The sequence below is a fragment of the Cyclopterus lumpus genome, chromosome 18 (genome assembly GCF_009769545.1).
Source record: "Cyclopterus lumpus isolate fCycLum1 chromosome 18, fCycLum1.pri, whole genome shotgun sequence".
Taxonomy (NCBI): domain Eukaryota; kingdom Metazoa; phylum Chordata; class Actinopteri; order Perciformes; family Cyclopteridae; genus Cyclopterus; species Cyclopterus lumpus.
Genome location: NC_046983.1, coordinates 4,194,832 through 4,213,600, shown reverse-complemented (window position 1 = coordinate 4,213,600; position 18,769 = coordinate 4,194,832). Strand labels below are relative to the sequence as shown.

General features: G+C 43.6%; 1 protein-coding gene across 1 annotated transcript in view; it reads right to left on the bottom strand.

The window, feature by feature from the left end:
• The window catches only part of LOC117747745 (dachshund homolog 2-like), a 73,460-nt gene that overhangs the window by 23,333 nt on the left and 31,358 nt on the right, over positions 1-18,769 (bottom strand). The window contains exon 2 of the mRNA XM_034557183.1: positions 9,023-9,138. Within this exon, the coding sequence (XP_034413074.1) occupies positions 9,023-9,138 (116 nt within the window). The remainder of the gene's footprint in view (positions 1-9,022; positions 9,139-18,769) is intronic.

The following is an 18,769-nucleotide window of genomic DNA, read 5'->3' as shown; positions in this document are numbered from 1 at the left end:
TTACCCATCTCTTTTTCCTTCCCGTGCATCCTAATGTTTTCCGAAGGACGAAAGAGAGAGAGAGGAAGAAGAAGGAATGGAAATAGGAAGTGTGGACAAAGAGGATTATGACAGAAGAGAAGTGAATCGTCAGCGTAACGTGACAAACAAATCGACTCAAGAGAGGAAATTTTTCCCAGAGAACGGTTGAGTCAAGGTTGGTTTTATTCAAGACGAGTCAGCACTTTGTATCACTTTGACCTTCGAGAAGAAGTCTCAACTCTGGATCTGAAACACCGACGAGTCCGAATCTCTTTCGTCTTCTTCGGACCATAAGACGGCATTCTTGGCCCGTTTGTGTATCGTCAGTTTTTGGGATTTTGTAATTATCGGAGAGTTGAATGGATCGCCATGAAACTGGGTATGAACGCCCACGGCGCCTGCAGGAGGACTCCTGGTTAATTTGGTGATCCTCTGACTTTTTTCTCTAGCGCCACCAGTAGGTCAAAAATGGGCATTGAAATCAAAAACTAGAAATTCCCTTCCAACAGACAACCTACAAAAATGATGCTTTGGTTTGGTTTTTACACATCGAGTAAAAAAACCATAGAATTAATCGTGCTTCGTGGTGTATTATGGTATTATGAGGTTAAAGTTTTAAATGTTGAAACGTTTGACTACAGACCTTTCCAAAATAAAAGCTACATTTTTTTTGAGAGATTTTGAAACTTGACCACGGTTTTCAACTTTAAGAGACTTCACCCCAACAAAACGTCCCGGTCTTGTATTTGGTGAGTGACCAGGACTCTGGCCTACATAGTACATGTTAGACTAAGTCTTGAATGAAGTGAGGCCTCTTTCAGTAAAAGCATCCACTACATGGCGATATGGTAGATGAGATCTGACAGTGTCCTTCCACAGCACGGGATGGTCTTTAATAGCTTTGAGTCTGCTGGTGGAGGCTGTTGGTTAATCTTCAAGAGTCCTAACCCCCCCCCCCCCCCCCACCCCCTCTGAGCTTGTGTGAAACCCACCCCATTTGGCCGCGGTCGTAAATATTTAATCCACTGCACCTCCATCTCTGACGAAGTGCTCCGAACACGCTCTCAAAGACGGAGTGACACTTTGAATAAAACAAACAGGAAAACAGAGAAATTGCTCTTTGTGTTCTGAATTTAGAAACGCACTGTTCTGGGGTTGGCTTTTTTTCCAGTTTTCTTTCTGTTCCCCCCCCCCCCCCCCCCCTTTCTTCCTGCGAGCACTCGGAGTGCCAATTTACAAAATGCAGTCGATTGCTCTTGTGCTGAGTCAAATAGATTTCAGCTCCGCACTCTGGCACTTAAGTGGCCCATCTTTAGCTTTCACTACCAGTCCAAGACGCCCATTTGGAACCATTTCACAGCGGCCATTTTGTGTCATCTCTGACAGACACTGGCTTCAGAGTCATTGTGTTTGACCTTTAGACGTTTTGAGTCTGTAAACAGGAAGTCGTTAGCTCAACTTTGAGTCACCAGTCTCAATTAGAACTTTCCATTAAGTTGAACTGAAAAAGCAACTGGGTTTGACGGACGATAAAAAGTAATACGTTAACGCTAGCAGTGCCTGTTATAAGTCAATGTTTAAGTCAGTGGTTAGAGGTTCAACTAAACTACATTCCATGTTACTCGGCCTATTTCCTGGAAAAGACAAGATTAATAAAGATTGGTCGGTTTTCTTCATAAGTCAACGGTAAAGCGTTCTATTGCCTAATAAAGTCAATATAAAAGGTAAAAATGGTGTTTCAATTCAATGGTTGGAGACTTTATTCCCTGTATCTCTGAAACATGGTGGATTGAGATGATACAAAGCCCACACATATCACCAATAATCCTCTTTTATTGGCAGTAATTCCTTTGCAGGCTGGTAAAACAAGTGTTTTATGGTAATAATGTGCGCTGCAGGTTATTATAGTTTATTACCTCATTGATTTAGTTCTGGCAGAACTTCACACCTTTGGACTGTTTATGAGGGAGGATCATTCAATTAAACTGTAATCTTCAGGAATTACGTTGTTGCTTATTCAGTCCCATTTTCTTTGTTGGGGTATTTCTGTCCAGCATTTCACGGAGATTAGCTGTCAGTCGAACTGGCGCAGGCCTTCGCTTTGTTTTTCCACGTCTTAACTGTTGCTTCAGTTCTGGGTTGGCCAAACTTTTTGGATGGTGGGCCAAACAATAACGGATGTGTGGTTGTTGAGCCATTTACACAACAAGGAAACGCTGCGTTTCAACACCAGAAAACCAATTGAGCCAGAGAAGACACATGTTGTACCAAAGTAACTATACACAACATTAGTTCAACGTTTACGTTACAGTTTTGATTTATGTGCCCGTATATTTAAAAATGTATTTCTGTATCTGCTGCTCTTAAAGTTTATTGAAATTAATAATTCTAAACTATAATCCAGTGGCTTGTATAGTGTTATGTGTACATCTGTAAATAAGCTTATAAGTTAAGATAGATAACTATTGGTTTCCTTTTGTTCATGTCAACACTTAAAAGATGATGATGCAAATGTTAATTTAGGATGTACCTCTAATATTAAAAGGGGTTAAAATACCAGATTGGGGTCATTGCATTGCCTCTTAAACTGCTCTCAATATCGCGACGGCTGAGCTAACAATGCTAAAGGCGCTAACAGTGCAAACTACAAGTTTGGAAAACATTGGTTGGTTTTCTAATGAAAGTCAATGATAAAGGTTCTATTGCCTGATAAAGTTTGATTGGTTTTCTAATTAAGTCAGTGGGTTTAAAGGGATGGTGCATAGAAACACTTCCGCTCTTGACCACAGGGGGCGCCAGATCCGCTGTGAGCTAACCGGCGGGGCAAACATAAACAAAGAAATGGTAAAATATTGAAATAAAATATTGGTTTCTGTAGCAACACGATGAGACGAAGATAACTACAATAAATGTACAATGTACACACGGCGCTATTTACTAGAGATAATGGAGCAAACTCAACCGGTACGAGGCGCTAGCGGCCAGTGTGTGTGCGTGTGTGTGTGTGTGAGTGTGAGTGTGTGTGTGTGTGAGTGCGTGTGTGTGTGTGAGTGTGAGTGTGTGTGTGTGTGTGAGTGTGTGTGTTTAGCTGTCATATAGATGCAGGAAGTGGAAGTAAAAAGAAGAGGAGGAGAGATAAAAAGGACTTTAATGCGCTTTTTTTCCTCTTCAGCCTCCCTCCCCATTCGTCTCTCTCTCTTTCTTTCTCTCTCTCTCTCTCTCTGTCTGAGCGTGAGGTCGGAGGTTGGGAGCGGAGAGCGTCATGTTCGGAGTTGACGGTGTTTTTTCCCGTGTGTCTCGTGAGTGTAGATCAGTGTATGTGTCGGTGTTGAGTGGGGTACTGTGTGCACGAGGGGGGTTTGGTGGGTTGAGTGTGGGTGTTTGTGAGCCGCCGGCGCGCGCTAACGACGTGCTAACGGCGGGCTAGCGGGGAGCTAACGGCGGGCTAGCGGGGAGCTAGCGGCGGGCGTGCTAGCGGAGTTAGCACGCCAAAATGGACTTAAGTTGGCTCACACGCAGGCACGGGATTCGGCTTATGCCGGTGTTCCCGTGCACGGTGGAGGACTGCAGTCTGGCGGTGGGGGAGGTGGTGGGCTACAGCAGCGTGAAGTCCGCTGCCCGGATGAACAAAGCTGTGGTCTTGTTCTTGGACAGCGTCAGCAAGGTCAACATGGTGGTGGAGAGCGGTGTCGTGGTGTTCAACACACACGTCCCCGTCTCTCCCCTGGTCACGGCGGAGGTGAGGGTGACGGTGGCGAACGTACCGCCGTTCGTGAAGGACGAGGTACTGGTGGGGGAGCTGTCGAAGCACGGGAGGGTCACGTCCCAGGTGAGGAAGATGTCCTCTGGGAGCAGCTCTCCACTATTGAAACACGTGGTGTCGCACAGGAGGCAATGCTTCATGCTGCTTCATGGCAGGAGCGAGGACTTGGACATCACTTTCACGGTGAGAGCTGATAACTCTCTTTTTATCATTTATGCAAAAACTGACAATATGAAGTGTTTTAACTGTGGGAGGGAAGGACATCAGAGCAGGGCCTGTCCTCGGAGGAAGGCTGGTGGACAGGACGACACCAGGGGGGACCCCAAAGACGGAGAGGACACGGAGGGGGGTCGGGAGCAGCAACAGGAGGAGGCAGGTGGGGTGAAGCAGGTGACCACAGAGCGGGGAAGTGGGGGGGAGCAGGTGAGCACAGAGAGGGGAAGTGGAGGGAAGCAGGTGAACACAGAAGGGGCAGAGGTGGGGCAGCAGGAGGAAGAAGAAGAGGAAGGGGCTGAGATGGGTCAGCAGCAGGAGGAAGAGGAAGAAGGGGCTGAGATGGGTCAGCAGCAGGAGGAGGGAGAGGAAGAAGAAGGGGCTGAGGTGGCCCAGGAATTGGAGGGGGAGAGGGCAGGTGTAGTACTGCAGGTGGAAGAAGAGGGGGCAGGGGCGGCCCAGGGGGGGGCACATATTCAGGAGGACAGCCAGGGGTGCACTGGAGGACAGGTGGAGGTGGGTAGGGGGCAGGAAGGAGGAGGGAATGAAAAGTGTGGGCAGGTCATGGAAGGAGAAAGTGAGGTGGAAATGGAGGAGGGTGAGGAGAAGCTTCATCCTCTGAAGAGGAAGGCCGGGGGGGACGAGGAAGGCTCGCAGAAAAAAAAGGGACCTGTGGGCCAAGGGTATGAGTCTGAGTCCAGTATGGACGACTACTCTGTGGCAGAGAGTGGGTCCTCTGATGACACTGAATGTGAGAGGGAATATAGTCTGGCCAGGCTGAAATATTTCCTCAAGGACACAAAGAATAGGAAGTGTGAAGTGGAGAAGCACTTCACCGATCTGCCGAAGCTGATTCTATCTATCCGGCTTCATATGAAGAACAAGACGAGGAGAGGTTTTACACGGCAGGAGATCTATAGACTTCAGAAGATCAGGACGGTGGTGAATAAAGGGCTGAAGGAGGAGGCTGACAGCCAAGCACAGGAGGCCGGAGATCCGGAGGAGCAGCCCGGAGGAGCAGCACGGAGGAGCAGCCCGGACGAGCAGCCCAGAGGAGCAGCCCAGAGGGGCAGCACGGACGAGCAGCACGGAGGAGCAGTCCAGAAGAGCGGCCCTGAGGAGCAGCACGGAGGAGCAGTCCGGAAGAGCGGCCCTGAGGAGTGACCCTCAGGCGCAACCCTGAGGAGCGACTCAGCCCAGAAGAGGAGAAACCTGGACTATGACATTTAAACGGGGTCTCAGGACCACCAGCGGACAGAAGCGTTGCGTTTGGTTTTTTTGGTTGTTTTTGTTGTTTGATTTAGTTTTGAAGTAAGTGCAATGTTCTGTTTGTTTGTTTGTTTTTTTATGTAAAATAAAGGTTTTCTAAAAATCAAAAAAATCTCTCTCTCTCTCTCTCCCCCTTCATCTCTCTCTCTCTCTCTCTCTCTCTCTCTCTCTCTCTCTCTCTCTGCAGGTGCACATAAGAGTCCTCAGATGAGTGTATTCTTTTCAGGACAAGATTGAAAGCACTTCATCTGTAACCTACACAGAGTGTGTGAGAGAGTGTGTGTGTGCGTGTGCAAGCACAAATGAAGTAAATGTGTGCGTATGCACCAGATGTGTTTATGTTTATGTTTGTCACTGCAAAGTGTATTTGTTCCAAAGAAATGTGTGTTTACAAACTGTGTGCGCGTGTGTGTGTCAAAGTGTATTTGTCAGTTTTATTTTAAAAGAGTGTGTGTGAAAAAAAAGTCTTTGTGTGCATAGTGTTTGTAGTTGTGTTTACGTGTCTCTGTGTCCAAACTGTGTGAAGTGTGTGTGTGTGTGCGTGTGTGTGTGTGTGTGTGTGTGTGTGTGTGTGAAAGAAGACAAGGCAAACCATTGAGCTGTTTTTGAAGTGAATTAACAAGTCAAATGAGTGCCGCAGCACCCTGCATAGGTTACACACACACACACACACACACACTCCCACGCTTATCATCACAGCGTCTTTGTTAAGGAAGATGAGGCCAATTAAACTGATATCACTCTCTTGTTGTCGTTTAAGCCTCCTCCCTCGCTCTCTCGTCTTTCTCAGTTCAATCCATCTTATTTTTTCCTCTTCCCTTCATCCTTTCCTTTTCTTTCTCCTCACTTCCTTCTTCCTCCATCCACCTATATTAACTGCTCTTTGCAGCTTTCTACCTTCCTCTGTTTCTTCTTCTATCCTTTTTTAAAGTCTTTCCACTTTTCTTTTTAAAGTTCCTAAATGGTTTTCTGCATCCTTCCCTCTTCTCTCCTCCCTCCTTTCTTCCTCTCCTCCGCCTCCATCTTACCAACACCCTCCTCCCGTCCTCTTCTCCTGCTCATCTCCTCGTCCTCTGCTCTCCTCTCACCATGTTCTCTCCAAACTCGGTTCTGTGTGTTTCCTAACAGTGTGATGAATGTCCATCTGTGATTGGCCGATGCCCCCCATCGATGTGGCGCCCGCGAGGTCGTAAACAACAGCCCGTCTCCCCCGGCAACGCGGCGTCTCCATGGACGCAGGGCGGCTAAGACGACCGAACTCTGCATGTGTGTGTGTGTGTGACTGAGGCGGAATGCGACATCCGACGACTGCCAAGTGTGTGTGTGTTGTATATATGTACTGCGAGTGTGTGTGTGTGTGTGTGTGTGTGTGTGTGTGTCTAATGAGCGATCATAAGTGAGCAAATGTTTTCTCTGGGTTCCACTAATGTTCCGACAAACACACACATTTCGGCGCACACACACACCTGATTACGTGTGTGTTTTTGTGTGTGTGTGTGAGCGTGTGTGTGTGTGTGTGTGTCATTAGTATGCCACAGTGAGCTGTGTCCATATGTCACTAAACACAACCATGTTTTATTTATCCTGGAGAGAGAGAGAAGGAGGCCAACAGTCGCTGTCGAGGGGACGGAGGGAAGGATGGAGGGATGGAAGGAGGGAAGGTGGGATGAAGGGAAAAATGTTTTAAAAAGATTTGAAGGAAAGAGCTCGGTGAGAGGAAGAAGAATGGTTGAGGGAGAAATGGGGGCGATGGAGGAGGAAGGGAGGGATGAAGAAGAGGAAGTTTGAGGAGGGAGAGATGAAAGAAGGAGGAGGAGAAAACAGGGCAGGAAGGAAAGAAATAAGGGAGAAATGAGGGTAAGGAAGGATGGAAAGAGGCAATGAAGGAGAAAAGCAGAGAAGAGAGGGAAACATGGCAGGTGTGAAATAAAAGAGAGGGAAGAAGTGGAAACAGAGAGGAGGGAGGAGAAAAAAGAAGGCTGGGAAGGAAGGAGAAATATTAGAGGAAAGTAAGGATGGAGATAAGGAACAGGAAAAGGGTGGAAGGAGGGAGGTATGGAAGGAAGCAAAAAAAGATGAAAAGGAGGGGAGAGTGGGAGGTGAGATGTTGCAAATGAATGAGGGAAGGAAGCACAAAAGAAGGGCAAGAATGAAAGATAGGACGCGAGAAAGAAAAGGTTAACAAGGATGGAGGATTGAAGGAGACGAGAAAGGAGGCGAGGGAGATGAAAGGGGGCAGAGGAAGGAAAGAAGGGTGGTGAGTCAAGGACGAAAAACGGAAGAAAAGAGGAACGAAAGGAGGTGGAAAGTTAAAAGGAAGAAGAGTCGAGGAAGAAGAAGGAAAGAAAAGAGGGGGGAGGAAGAGGGGAGGAAAGGAGAAGAGAAACTGGGAAAGCAATGAGGAAGAAAGCTAGAGAGAAAGGAAGAAGAGGAAAAAAAGGAGGGGAGGAAGTACAAAACGGAGGATTTCCAAAGGACAGAGGGAGAAATAAAGGAGAGAAATGAGAGAAGGAAGAGGCAAGAAAAGGAAGGAAGAAAGGGAGATGAGTCGAGAAAAGAAGGGAGGGAGGGAAGGAGGAGGGAGGGATGGACAGATGGAGGAGTGGGACCCCAGAGACGTGTCATTCATCACACCACCATGCAGTCTGCACTCGTTCGCCCTCTCTCTCTCTTTCTCTGCAGGTCTTCTTCTTCTTCTTCCATAAACATCTTTGTTTCCTTCCCTTCCTTCCCTCGTTCTCTTTCCGTTTCCTCTTTCCTTCCCTGAATCCACTCCCCCCCCCCCCCCCCCTCCATCTCTTGCTCCCTTTTTCTCTCTCTGGCACTCGTTTTTAGGTTTCATCATCTCCTCTGGCGACATCCCTCCTTCCTTCTCTCCATTTCCCCCCCCCCCCCTCTCCCACCCTCCCTCCTTCTCTCTCTCCCTCTTTCTCTCTAACAGACTTTTCTTTTTATCCATTTACACTTTCGGTGCAAGAAAAAAACAATTTTTTTCTTCAGTTTCTTTCATTCATGTCTTTACGGATTAGAGAGAAATGGGAGGGATGGAGAGATGAGGAGGAGGGGGTAAAGATGAGAGGAGGAGGAGAAGGAGGAGGAGGAGGAGGAGGAGGAAGGGGTGATGGAGAAGGGAGGATAAGGTGGAGGTGACGATGGACGGACGAGAACGCAGTGAAGTCGGGGAAGGAGGTGGAGGAGGTGGTCAAGGAGTGCAAAAGGGGAGGAGAGGAGGGGGAAAGGAAAGGAAAGGAAAGTAGAAAAGGAGGGAAGTGGAGGTGAGAAAGAAGAGGGGATGAAGAAAAGGGAATGCAGAGGAGGAAAGGGGAGAATCAAAGAGACTAAGATGAAAGGGAATGAGGAAGCAGGGAGGAGAAGGAAGGATGAAAACAGGAAAGGATGAGTGTGGCCAATGAATCCTGGTGGCCAGCTGCCGGTACTGCACCCCGTTGGGCCATAAATGCTAGGACCTCTCAGTCTGAGGGTCTCAAAGTCCAGGATCAGAGTCAGTTTTTTTTCTAATGTCCATTATCTCCAAAACTAGGAAACAGCGCTACAAAGAAGAGGAAGTACGGGTATTTAAAATGTGTTTGGGAGTTGTGAACTGCCCCTTTAAATAAAAAAAACAAACAGAAGTTTTAACTCAGTTAAACAAAACGAGAGTTGATGGAATAAAACGAGGAAGCAGAGAGATAAAAGACCACCATTATCCATCCATCACACACACACACACACACACACACACGCACAGTCTCTTACCGGTGTGAGACAGCAGGTTGGGGGACAGCAGGCCGGGGAGGCCCGGGTGCAGCAGCCTGGGGCTTTCCTGGATCCCTGCACCAGAACAACGCTTCGGAGGACGGCCCGGACGAGAGCTGTAGGGGGGAGAGAGGGGGGGGGGGGGGGGGGGGGGGGGGAGAGGGGGGAGAGATTAATTACTACCACACAGAATTAGGTCCGCAGCCGCGAGGTCCGTATCAGCGTAAACTTGCATTAAAATACAACTTACTGGTCCTTTCACAAAATATTTACACGATGTTTAAAAAATAATATTCAGTAATGTGTTGATAGGATGAGCTCCAACAGTCCGGTGAGTTCTGCAGCGTCTGACATCACAGTGTAATATCAATATATATTGTATACATATTCATTAAGACGTGTAAAATAACTTTAATTAATCATTTTATTTTTTTTTACTATTTAGAAGGAAACTAATTGTAACTTCTGACGGTTGATGATCCGTTTCATCTGCATTCGAGTGATCGATCATGTCAGGTGTTGAAAGACATTCATCAAAATATTATAATAAATATTATATTTATATGTATAAAGAAAAAAATGCAAACATATTTTTACACCATAATATACAATTATATATATATATATATATATATAGGATAAGATTAAACTTTACAAATAAAATATTTTTCACGTATTAAAAATATACTTTTACTTTATAAAAGATGAAACACGTGTTTTTTATATATTATATATTATTATTATTGCATTGCATACTAATAGTACACCATAATACACTATATTTTGTTAAAATATTACAATATACTATATATTCACAAGGTTATTAATCACATTATATATTATTCTAGTGTACTTTTTATTCTAGATTTGCTGACTGGCTGCTAATAAACTGTCACTTTACCGCATAACTTTAATCTTTTATAGTTACAGTTTCCTCATTGTATATACTTCTTCTTCTTCTTATTATTTTTCTATTCATCTGTACTTATGTCTCCATGCGGCTGCAACACCTGAATTATTACGACATCCTTTGCGCTGTAATGTGTTTTGTTTAATTGCAGAAAGATTAAAAACTGTTGGTCTGTTGTTCCGACAGCCGGACGCTCGCCAGCAAATCAAATCACCAGCTGACGTCACACGGCGCACGGTTTCACCAGGCCGCTCCTGATTGGCTGATTTTCAGGACGAGTTAAAGATTAAAAAAGAAAATGGGGTTGAATCCGATTGGTCGTTTTTGTGGTCTCTGGAGTGTGTGTGTGTGTGTGTGTGTGTGTGGGGGGGGGGGAATCACTTCACACCTCCAACCAGCACAAGCAGCAGGAGTTGCCACGTCTTAAAAATATCCCCCACTTTCAGATAAGCATCTGCTGGTTCTGATGCAAGATGCGGAAACTAACATTTGATTTGTGACATGAAAATGTGATGAAAACAAATCGTAAATTTACCACCAGATAAAAGTTTTTTAAATAATAAACCACAACGTTTATGTAGTATTCAGCATCCAGCTGCTTCACAATAAAAGCCCTTTAATAAACAGGGCTACTAAAATAATCTTTCAAATCATTGTAAGGGGGATTATCTTAGAAGGTGGATACAGGTAACAGGTAATTAAATAAATAAAACATTTAAAAAAAATCTTAAATCATCTTAAAATTTCCTAAAAAAAGAAATGCCAGTGTTTGCAGCTGGGAGGCTTTTATTGTGAAGAAACCAGAGGCAGGAAACTGAACAACACGAACAGTCCATATAACGTAATGTGTATAAATAGAATTTACTTTGCCAAACGATGGACTTAAATGAGAGGGACAGATAAGGAGGCACTCGCAATGACCGGGGCTAAATATGCTGTAAACACTGATGTAAAACAGCGTCTCTCACACACACACACACACACACACACACACACACACACAATAATACATGTTGGACATGAGCTTGTGAGCCTGAATACACTTCGACAACACAAGTATCCCTCTCTGTTTCTGTAACACACACATACACACACACAACCTGCTGTATTATGCATGTGCACGTAGGCATAAATAAACACAAGAATACAGTAACTGCACACACGCCACTAAACATAAAGGAAGGCGCACACACACACACACACACACACACACACACAGGAGGTGTGCATGCAGGCCAACTCTCTGCAGGGTGGCTAAGTAACAGATGGCCGTCCAAAGTCATTTACACCTAGAGCGCGTGAGAGAGAGAGAGAGAGAGAGAGAGAGGACCAAGAAACTCAAACCTGCACTTCTCCACAGTGCCACCGGATGAGAATAGAATAGAAAAAGAATAGAATGGGACATTGAACATAAGAATATGAAAGCGTAGCAAAGTTTTCAACAACAAAACTGCAATGAATGGATTCAAACTGTGCGTTTTTTGTTCATGTTTTTCTAGCGTTGGCGTGTCCAGCTCACTTCCTTTGGCGCTCGTGTATGCGTGCACCATCGGCGCCTTCATCGGGACGGGAGGTTATTATTTAATTACCTACTCGTAACACCGTGGAAAGCACCTCAGACCCAAAGTTTATTTGAAAACAATAGTTTCATATAATTATATAATATGACAATGATATGTATCATATAGTATAATTATTGATTGTCAGATACATTTTAAAACAAAACAAACAGTTATTCGTCAGTACGCCGGCTGTGAAACATTCTGCCAGCTTTTTGTACATTTCTATCTGGCCGTCTTGTTATGACCTTTTATTTTTGCATTTCTGACCTAAACGGACACTAATGTACTCATTGGAAAAAGAAAAATCTATTTATTCAAGTTACATTCTCTCTCCTGACCACCAGGGGGCGACATGTGTTAAAGCTGCATTCTATCTCCTGACCACCAGGGGGCGACTCCTCTGGTTGTATAGAAGTCTATGCTTCACGTGTTAAAGCTGCATTCTCTCTCCTGACCACCAGGGGGCGACTCCTCTGGTTGTATAGAAGTCTATGCTTCATGTGTTGAAGCTGCATTCTCTCTCCTGACCACCAGGGGGCGACTCTGGTTGTATAGAAGTCTATATAAATGACTCTACTTCTCTTGATTTATTCCCTCAGTAAACATTGTAAACATTAGTTTATGGTCTCAATCTCTAGTTTCAAGTCTTCTTCAATACAGCACGATGTTCATGTAGTAAATTATGGTCATTTAGAGTCAAACAGACCATAAAGCAAGATATGCTTTAGGGCGGGGCTACAAGTTGATTGACAGGTCTTTAGCAAAGACCTATACAACGTCTCTACGTCACTCCTCAGTCCAGATATGGTCACTTCCTGTTCACTGGTTGCAAAAAATCCAAGATGGCGACGGCCAAAACGCCGACCTCAAGGCCTCAGGAGTACACGGAGGATGATTTTCATCCACTTCCACTATGTGAACATGAGCAGTTGCAGTTCCGATGTTCTTTTCATACGTTTTAATGCACATAAGCAGGTGGATGGAAAGGAGGGCGGGGCTCAAAGCGGGGTCGGTGGCTCTCCAGCGGTACCGAACGAGAATCGAACCGAGTAGAACAACAGAGTGCATGTTGGGTATGTCGGTCAGATCCCACCGGGAGTGGCAGCAACACGGGGGGGACAAGAGAAGTGTGTAAAGAAAACGTCTTGACAAGGTTTTGGGGTGTGATCGCGTACGTGAGACACACACACACGCACACGCACACACACACACACACACACACACTGAGAGGCAGAGGAGCATGAAGTAATGAAAACATGAACCTTCAGTTTTACTGTGAACTCCGTTTCACCTCTCCTTCACTGACAACACACACACCTGTACAACAAACACACTATTCTCTCTCTCTTTTACACACACACACACACACACACACACACACACACACACACACACACACACACACACACACACACAAAGGTGTTTTGCATTCAAACGTTAAAGTATCAACAAACCTCCCCGGTACCTTTAAACTCCATGACACCCTCACACACACTCACACACTCACAATGGATACATGTTACAGTACCAGGTGTGTGTGTGTTCATCTGCATCCATCCATGTGTAAGCAGCATTAAGGTGTGTATGCGTATTCACGTGAATCCATGCCATGTGTGTGTGTATGTGTGTGTGTGTGTGCAAAGGACACATGATATCGCCTTCTCATTAGCCTTACAGTTCTTTGTTCAGAGTAATGACTGCAGTGTGTGTGTGTGTGTGTGTGTGTGTGTGTGTGTGTGTATGTGTGTGTGTGTGTGTGTGTCCGTGTGTGTCCCGTAGGGTTGCCATATGTTGGGCATTAATCCTCGTCAACGGTCCACTCTCCTTACCGCACCGAGCACAGGAACAAAGAGCAGGTCACACACACACACACACGCTGCATGTATACACAGATACACACTTGCATATAGATGCACAAGCTTTGCTACACCCACACACACACACACACACAGTCCATTGACCTACATTCATTTGTTAACCCTTAACTTTTACTGCACTCAAACCCCTTAAATAGAAACCAATCCGCTGGCTGCTCTCATTCAGAACACTTCCCTCATCTGTGACATCATTACAGGACAGGTACGCCAGGTGACCTTTGACCCCCCCGGCCTCCGCCGCACTCCCTCACATTCACGCTGACATTCCAGCACATCGGACCTTCTTTGTGTTTCCTTGACCTCCATCGTGTTTACGATATCGACTTACAACATATATATGTATGACTTTCATTTTCACGGTATTGACTTACTATACAATATATAGACATCGTACGATATATGAACTTGACCTGCATCATGTCTACGTTATAGATTTATCGTACGATATATAGATGCAACCTCAATATTTAGACTTGACCTTTATCATTACGATATATGGACATAGCCTCCATCATTCTTACGTTATAGACCTAATGTACGATATATATAGCTTACATTACAGATTTATCGTACGATATATAAATGTGACCTCCATCATTTTTACGTTATATAGACTTAATGTACGATATATATAGTTTACGTTACAGATTTATCGTACGATATATAGATGTGACCTCTACCAAATGTTACTTAATGTACGATATATGGACGTGACCTCCATTATGTTTACGTAATATAGACTTAATGTACGATATATGGACGTGACCTCCATTATGTTTACGTAATATAGACTTAATGTACGATATATGGACGTGACCTCCATTATGTTTACGTGACAGACTTAATGTACGATATATGGACGTGACCTCCATTATGTTTACGTGACAGACTTAATGTACGATATATGGACCTGATCTCCATTATGTTTACGTAATATAGACTTAATGTACGATATATGGACGTGACCTCCATTATGTTTACGTAATATAGACTTAATGTACGATATATGGACGTGACCTCCATTATGTTTACGTGACAGACTTAATGTACGATATATGGACGTGACCTCCATTATGTTTACGTGGCAGACTTAATGTACGATATATGGACGTGACCTCCATTATGTTTACGTAATATAGACTTAATGTACGATATATGGACGTGACCTCCATTATGTTTACATAATATAGACTTAATGTACGATATATGGACCTGACCTCCATTATGTTTACGTGGCAGACTTAATGTACGATATATGGACGTGACCTCCATTATGTTTACGTAATATAGACTTAATGTACGATATATGGACCTGATCTCCATTATGTTTACGTGACAGACTTAATGTACGATATATGGACGTGACCTCCATTATGTTTACGTGACAGACTTAATGTACGATATATGGACCTGATCTCCATTATGTTTACGTAATATAGACTTAATGTACGATATATGGACGTGACCTCCATTATGTTTACGTAATATAGACTTAATGTACGATATATGGACGTGACCTCCATTATGTTTACGTGACAGACTTAATGTACGATATATGGACGTGACCTCCATTATGTTTACGTGGCAGACTTAATGTACGATATATGGACGTGACCTCCATTATGTTTACGTAATATAGACTTAATGTACGATATATGGACGTGACCTCCATTATGTTTACGTAATATAGACTTAATGTACGATATATGGACCTGACCTCCATTATGTTTACGTGGCAGACTTAATGTACGATATATGGACGTGACCTCCATTATGTTTACGTAATATAGACTTAATGTACGATATATGGACCTGATCTCCATTATGTTTACGTGACAGACTTAATGTACGATATATGGACGTGACCTCCATTATGTTTACGTAATATAGACTTAATGTACGATATATGGACGTGACCTCCATTATGTTTACGTAATATAGACTTAATGTACGATATATGGACCTGACCTCCATTATGTTTACGTGACAGACTTAATGTACGATATATGGACGTGACCTCCATTATGTTTACGTAATATAGACTTAATGTACGATATATGGACCTGACCTCCATTATGTTTACGTAATATAGACTTAATGTACGATATATAAACCTGATCTCCATTATGTTTACGTAATATAGACTTAATGTACGATATATGGACCTGATCTCCATTATGTTTACGTGACAGACTTAATGTACGATATATGGACCTGACCTCCATTATGTTTACGTAATATAGACTTAATGTACGATATATGGACCTGATCTCCATTATGTTTACGTAATATAGACTTAATGTACGATATATGGACCTGATCTCCATTATGTTTACGTGACATAGACTTAATGTACGATATATGGACGTGACCTCCATTATGTTTACGTGACAGACTTAATGTACAATATATATATAGTTTGCGTTACAGATTTATTGTACGAGTATGGACATGTACTCCATTATTTCTACGTAAATCCGCAAGCATCTGCTCGTTAAATCTGCTCTTTTTGGGGTTAAATGCACAAATGTGGAGCGAATGACACTTTTCATTTGAGGAAGACGACGCGTGAACCTTGAAGACCAGCGGCAGGCTTCAGAACCAGAGACAGCGGTTCAAGTGAGGAAACATCCAGAGTGGAGAGGAAGCTGGCGGCAGACGGTCTGCTGTTGTCTGTTTGCAGTAATTAGAATATCGTCTCATAATTAAAGAGCTAATGATTTATTGATGTTAATTAAAATGAGACACGGCAGCTTTGAAATGTTCGCTGTGCATATGTTATTTTTTTTGTCTTTTGATGACCTTTTAATTGTCTCGGAACAACAACAACAACCCTTTAAAAAAAAAAAGAAAAGCATGCAACGAATGGAAAACATGAAGCTGACATTTCTCTCACACACACACACACACACACTCACACACTCACACACACACACTCGCGATGATCTGATGAGCCACCTTGAAGTAAGTCTTCCCACTTTGACACACACGCACCCTCGCCTGTCCTCCCAAATGGCCGTTTCTATGGCGACGGAGCCTTGATCAATACTCCGTCATTGGCTCTGATGGCCGGTCAGGGTCGGTCACACACACTCACACACACACACACACACAGGGACACACACCCTCGCACACACGCACAAACAGGCATGGCGGTGAATAAGCACGGTCTCGCTAACTCGTTTGACAGATTGATTTAGCTCGGAACGTGCAGAGGTCACACACACACACACACACACACACCTACCTACCTACACACACACACACACTCACACACAGTGCAGTTTATCAAAGCCTGCTGCGGTCAATACGAGGGGTAGAGCGAGGGGTCAACCCTCTTTAGCTGAAATCTTTCATCTTTTCTTTTATCTCTCCATCAGTTGATCTGTTTCTCCTTCTTTAGCTCTTTTTTGTTGTTGTTGTTGTTGTTGTTATTGTTCCTCTTCTATTTAATTCAGCTGTCTGGTTTGTATCCATCGTCACCTTTAGATTTACATCTTGGATTAAATGTGTTTGACAGAAATTAGGATGTTTTGAACTTGGATGGATTACATTTTTTACATTTTATATTATTTCCTGAAAGTTTTCCTCTTTGTCTCCCCTTGAATGTATTCATTTATTTTTTTGCGTATTTAATGTATTTATTTTATTGTTCTACTGTTTTTATTGTTTTATTTTCTTTGTGCTTATTCTCTTTTTTATATATATTCTATTGTTTATATTTTCCTGATATTTTTGGAGGATTCTATGCATGAAAAGTGTGACATGAATCTCAAAATAACGGGTCTTTATTTAGAGTTTTATTGCCGTACATGTACACACACCGTGTACATTTAAATTATCTTTCATATTTATACAAGCATCTATTTTTCTACCTGAACCAACGAGATTTAGAGTGACTTCATAGTGTAAATTCATTTTAATTTCACTTGAAAAACACGCCTCTCTTCTTCGTTTTCTGCTCCAGTGTCACTTGTCTTCTTTGTATATTGCTCCATTAATCTACCCGTCTCTCCATCCATCTCCTGTGTCCCCCTTTACTCCCTCCCTCGTCTTCTGTCCTCCCCCAACTTGAGGTCAAATGATAATGTCACTACCTCTCTGCTGCCCGTCTCCGTCTTCCTGTCTGTCTTCATGGTCGTCCTGTCTGTCTTCACGTGTGTCTTCCTGTCTGTCTGTGTGTCTGTCTGTCTTTCATTCATTATTTCTGTCTCTCTTCATTTCTCCTTCTTTTCTTTACATATTTATTTTCTCTCTCTGTCTATATTCTAACATGTCTGTCTTTCATTCATTTTTTCTTCTGTCTTTCTCTTCTCTCTCTTTCTATTTACATCTTTAAGTCTCTCTCTCTTTCTTTCTTTCTGTCTTTGTGTCTCTTTTTACATCTGTCTCTCTCCCTTTTTCTTTAAATCTCTTTATTTCTGTCTCTTTCTCTCTCTTTTTTCTGCCTGTCTCTGCCTGTCTGTCTGTTTTCTGTCTGTCTGCCCCCCCCACCCCCTCTCTCCCATCATAAATCGTGGAGGACGTACATCTCCTCCCTGTCTCCCTCTCTTACTGTGTGTGTCTTTACTCTTTGTTTGTAGCAGAAGAAGAATAACAATCTATTCTTTTTAAAGAGACACCAGAGAAATGGGATATATGTCCACACACACACACACACACACACACACACATCATAATCATGGACGCTCGCGGACTCACGGAGTGAACAAGAGACATATAGATGGATAGAGAGAAGAAGAGAGAGAGAGATGGATGTTTACTTTCCTTTGGGCTTCCGCCTCTTTGATTGGACAGATGAATGACTTCATTGTGAGTGTGTGTGTGTGTGTGTGTGTGTGTTTCTCCTTTCGACAAGAGCGTAAAAAGATGGAGAGACAGAGAAGAAGAGAGACGCAGAGAGAGACAGAGGTGGCCAATAGGAAGTATTGATTGATAAAAGGAAGTAGAGCGAAAATAATAGGAGACAAAAATAAAAAATCCCGCTAAAAAGCAGAATGGAGGGAGATGAGAAAACAACCCTGATCAACCGATGACACCTCTTCTCTTTTTTGAATGATCTATTATCTTTCTCTTCTTGTTGTAATCATCTGTCTGCACCTCCTCTTTCTTTTTCCATCCATCCGTCTCTCAATCACCTCATACTGTATATTGTAGTATTTCTCTTCTCCATCCATCAGTGTCTCCTTCTCTCTATCAGGAGATAGATCTGTCATCCACACACAGATCAATCATTACTCCCTCCCTTCCTTTCTTACTGTGCACACCCCTGTATCTGTCTATCCATCATCTTTACATCCATCCACCCATCCATCCTCTCATCCATCCATCCTCCCATCTATCGTCCCATCCGGCCATCCTCCCATCCATCTATCGTCCCATCCATCCTCCCATCTAT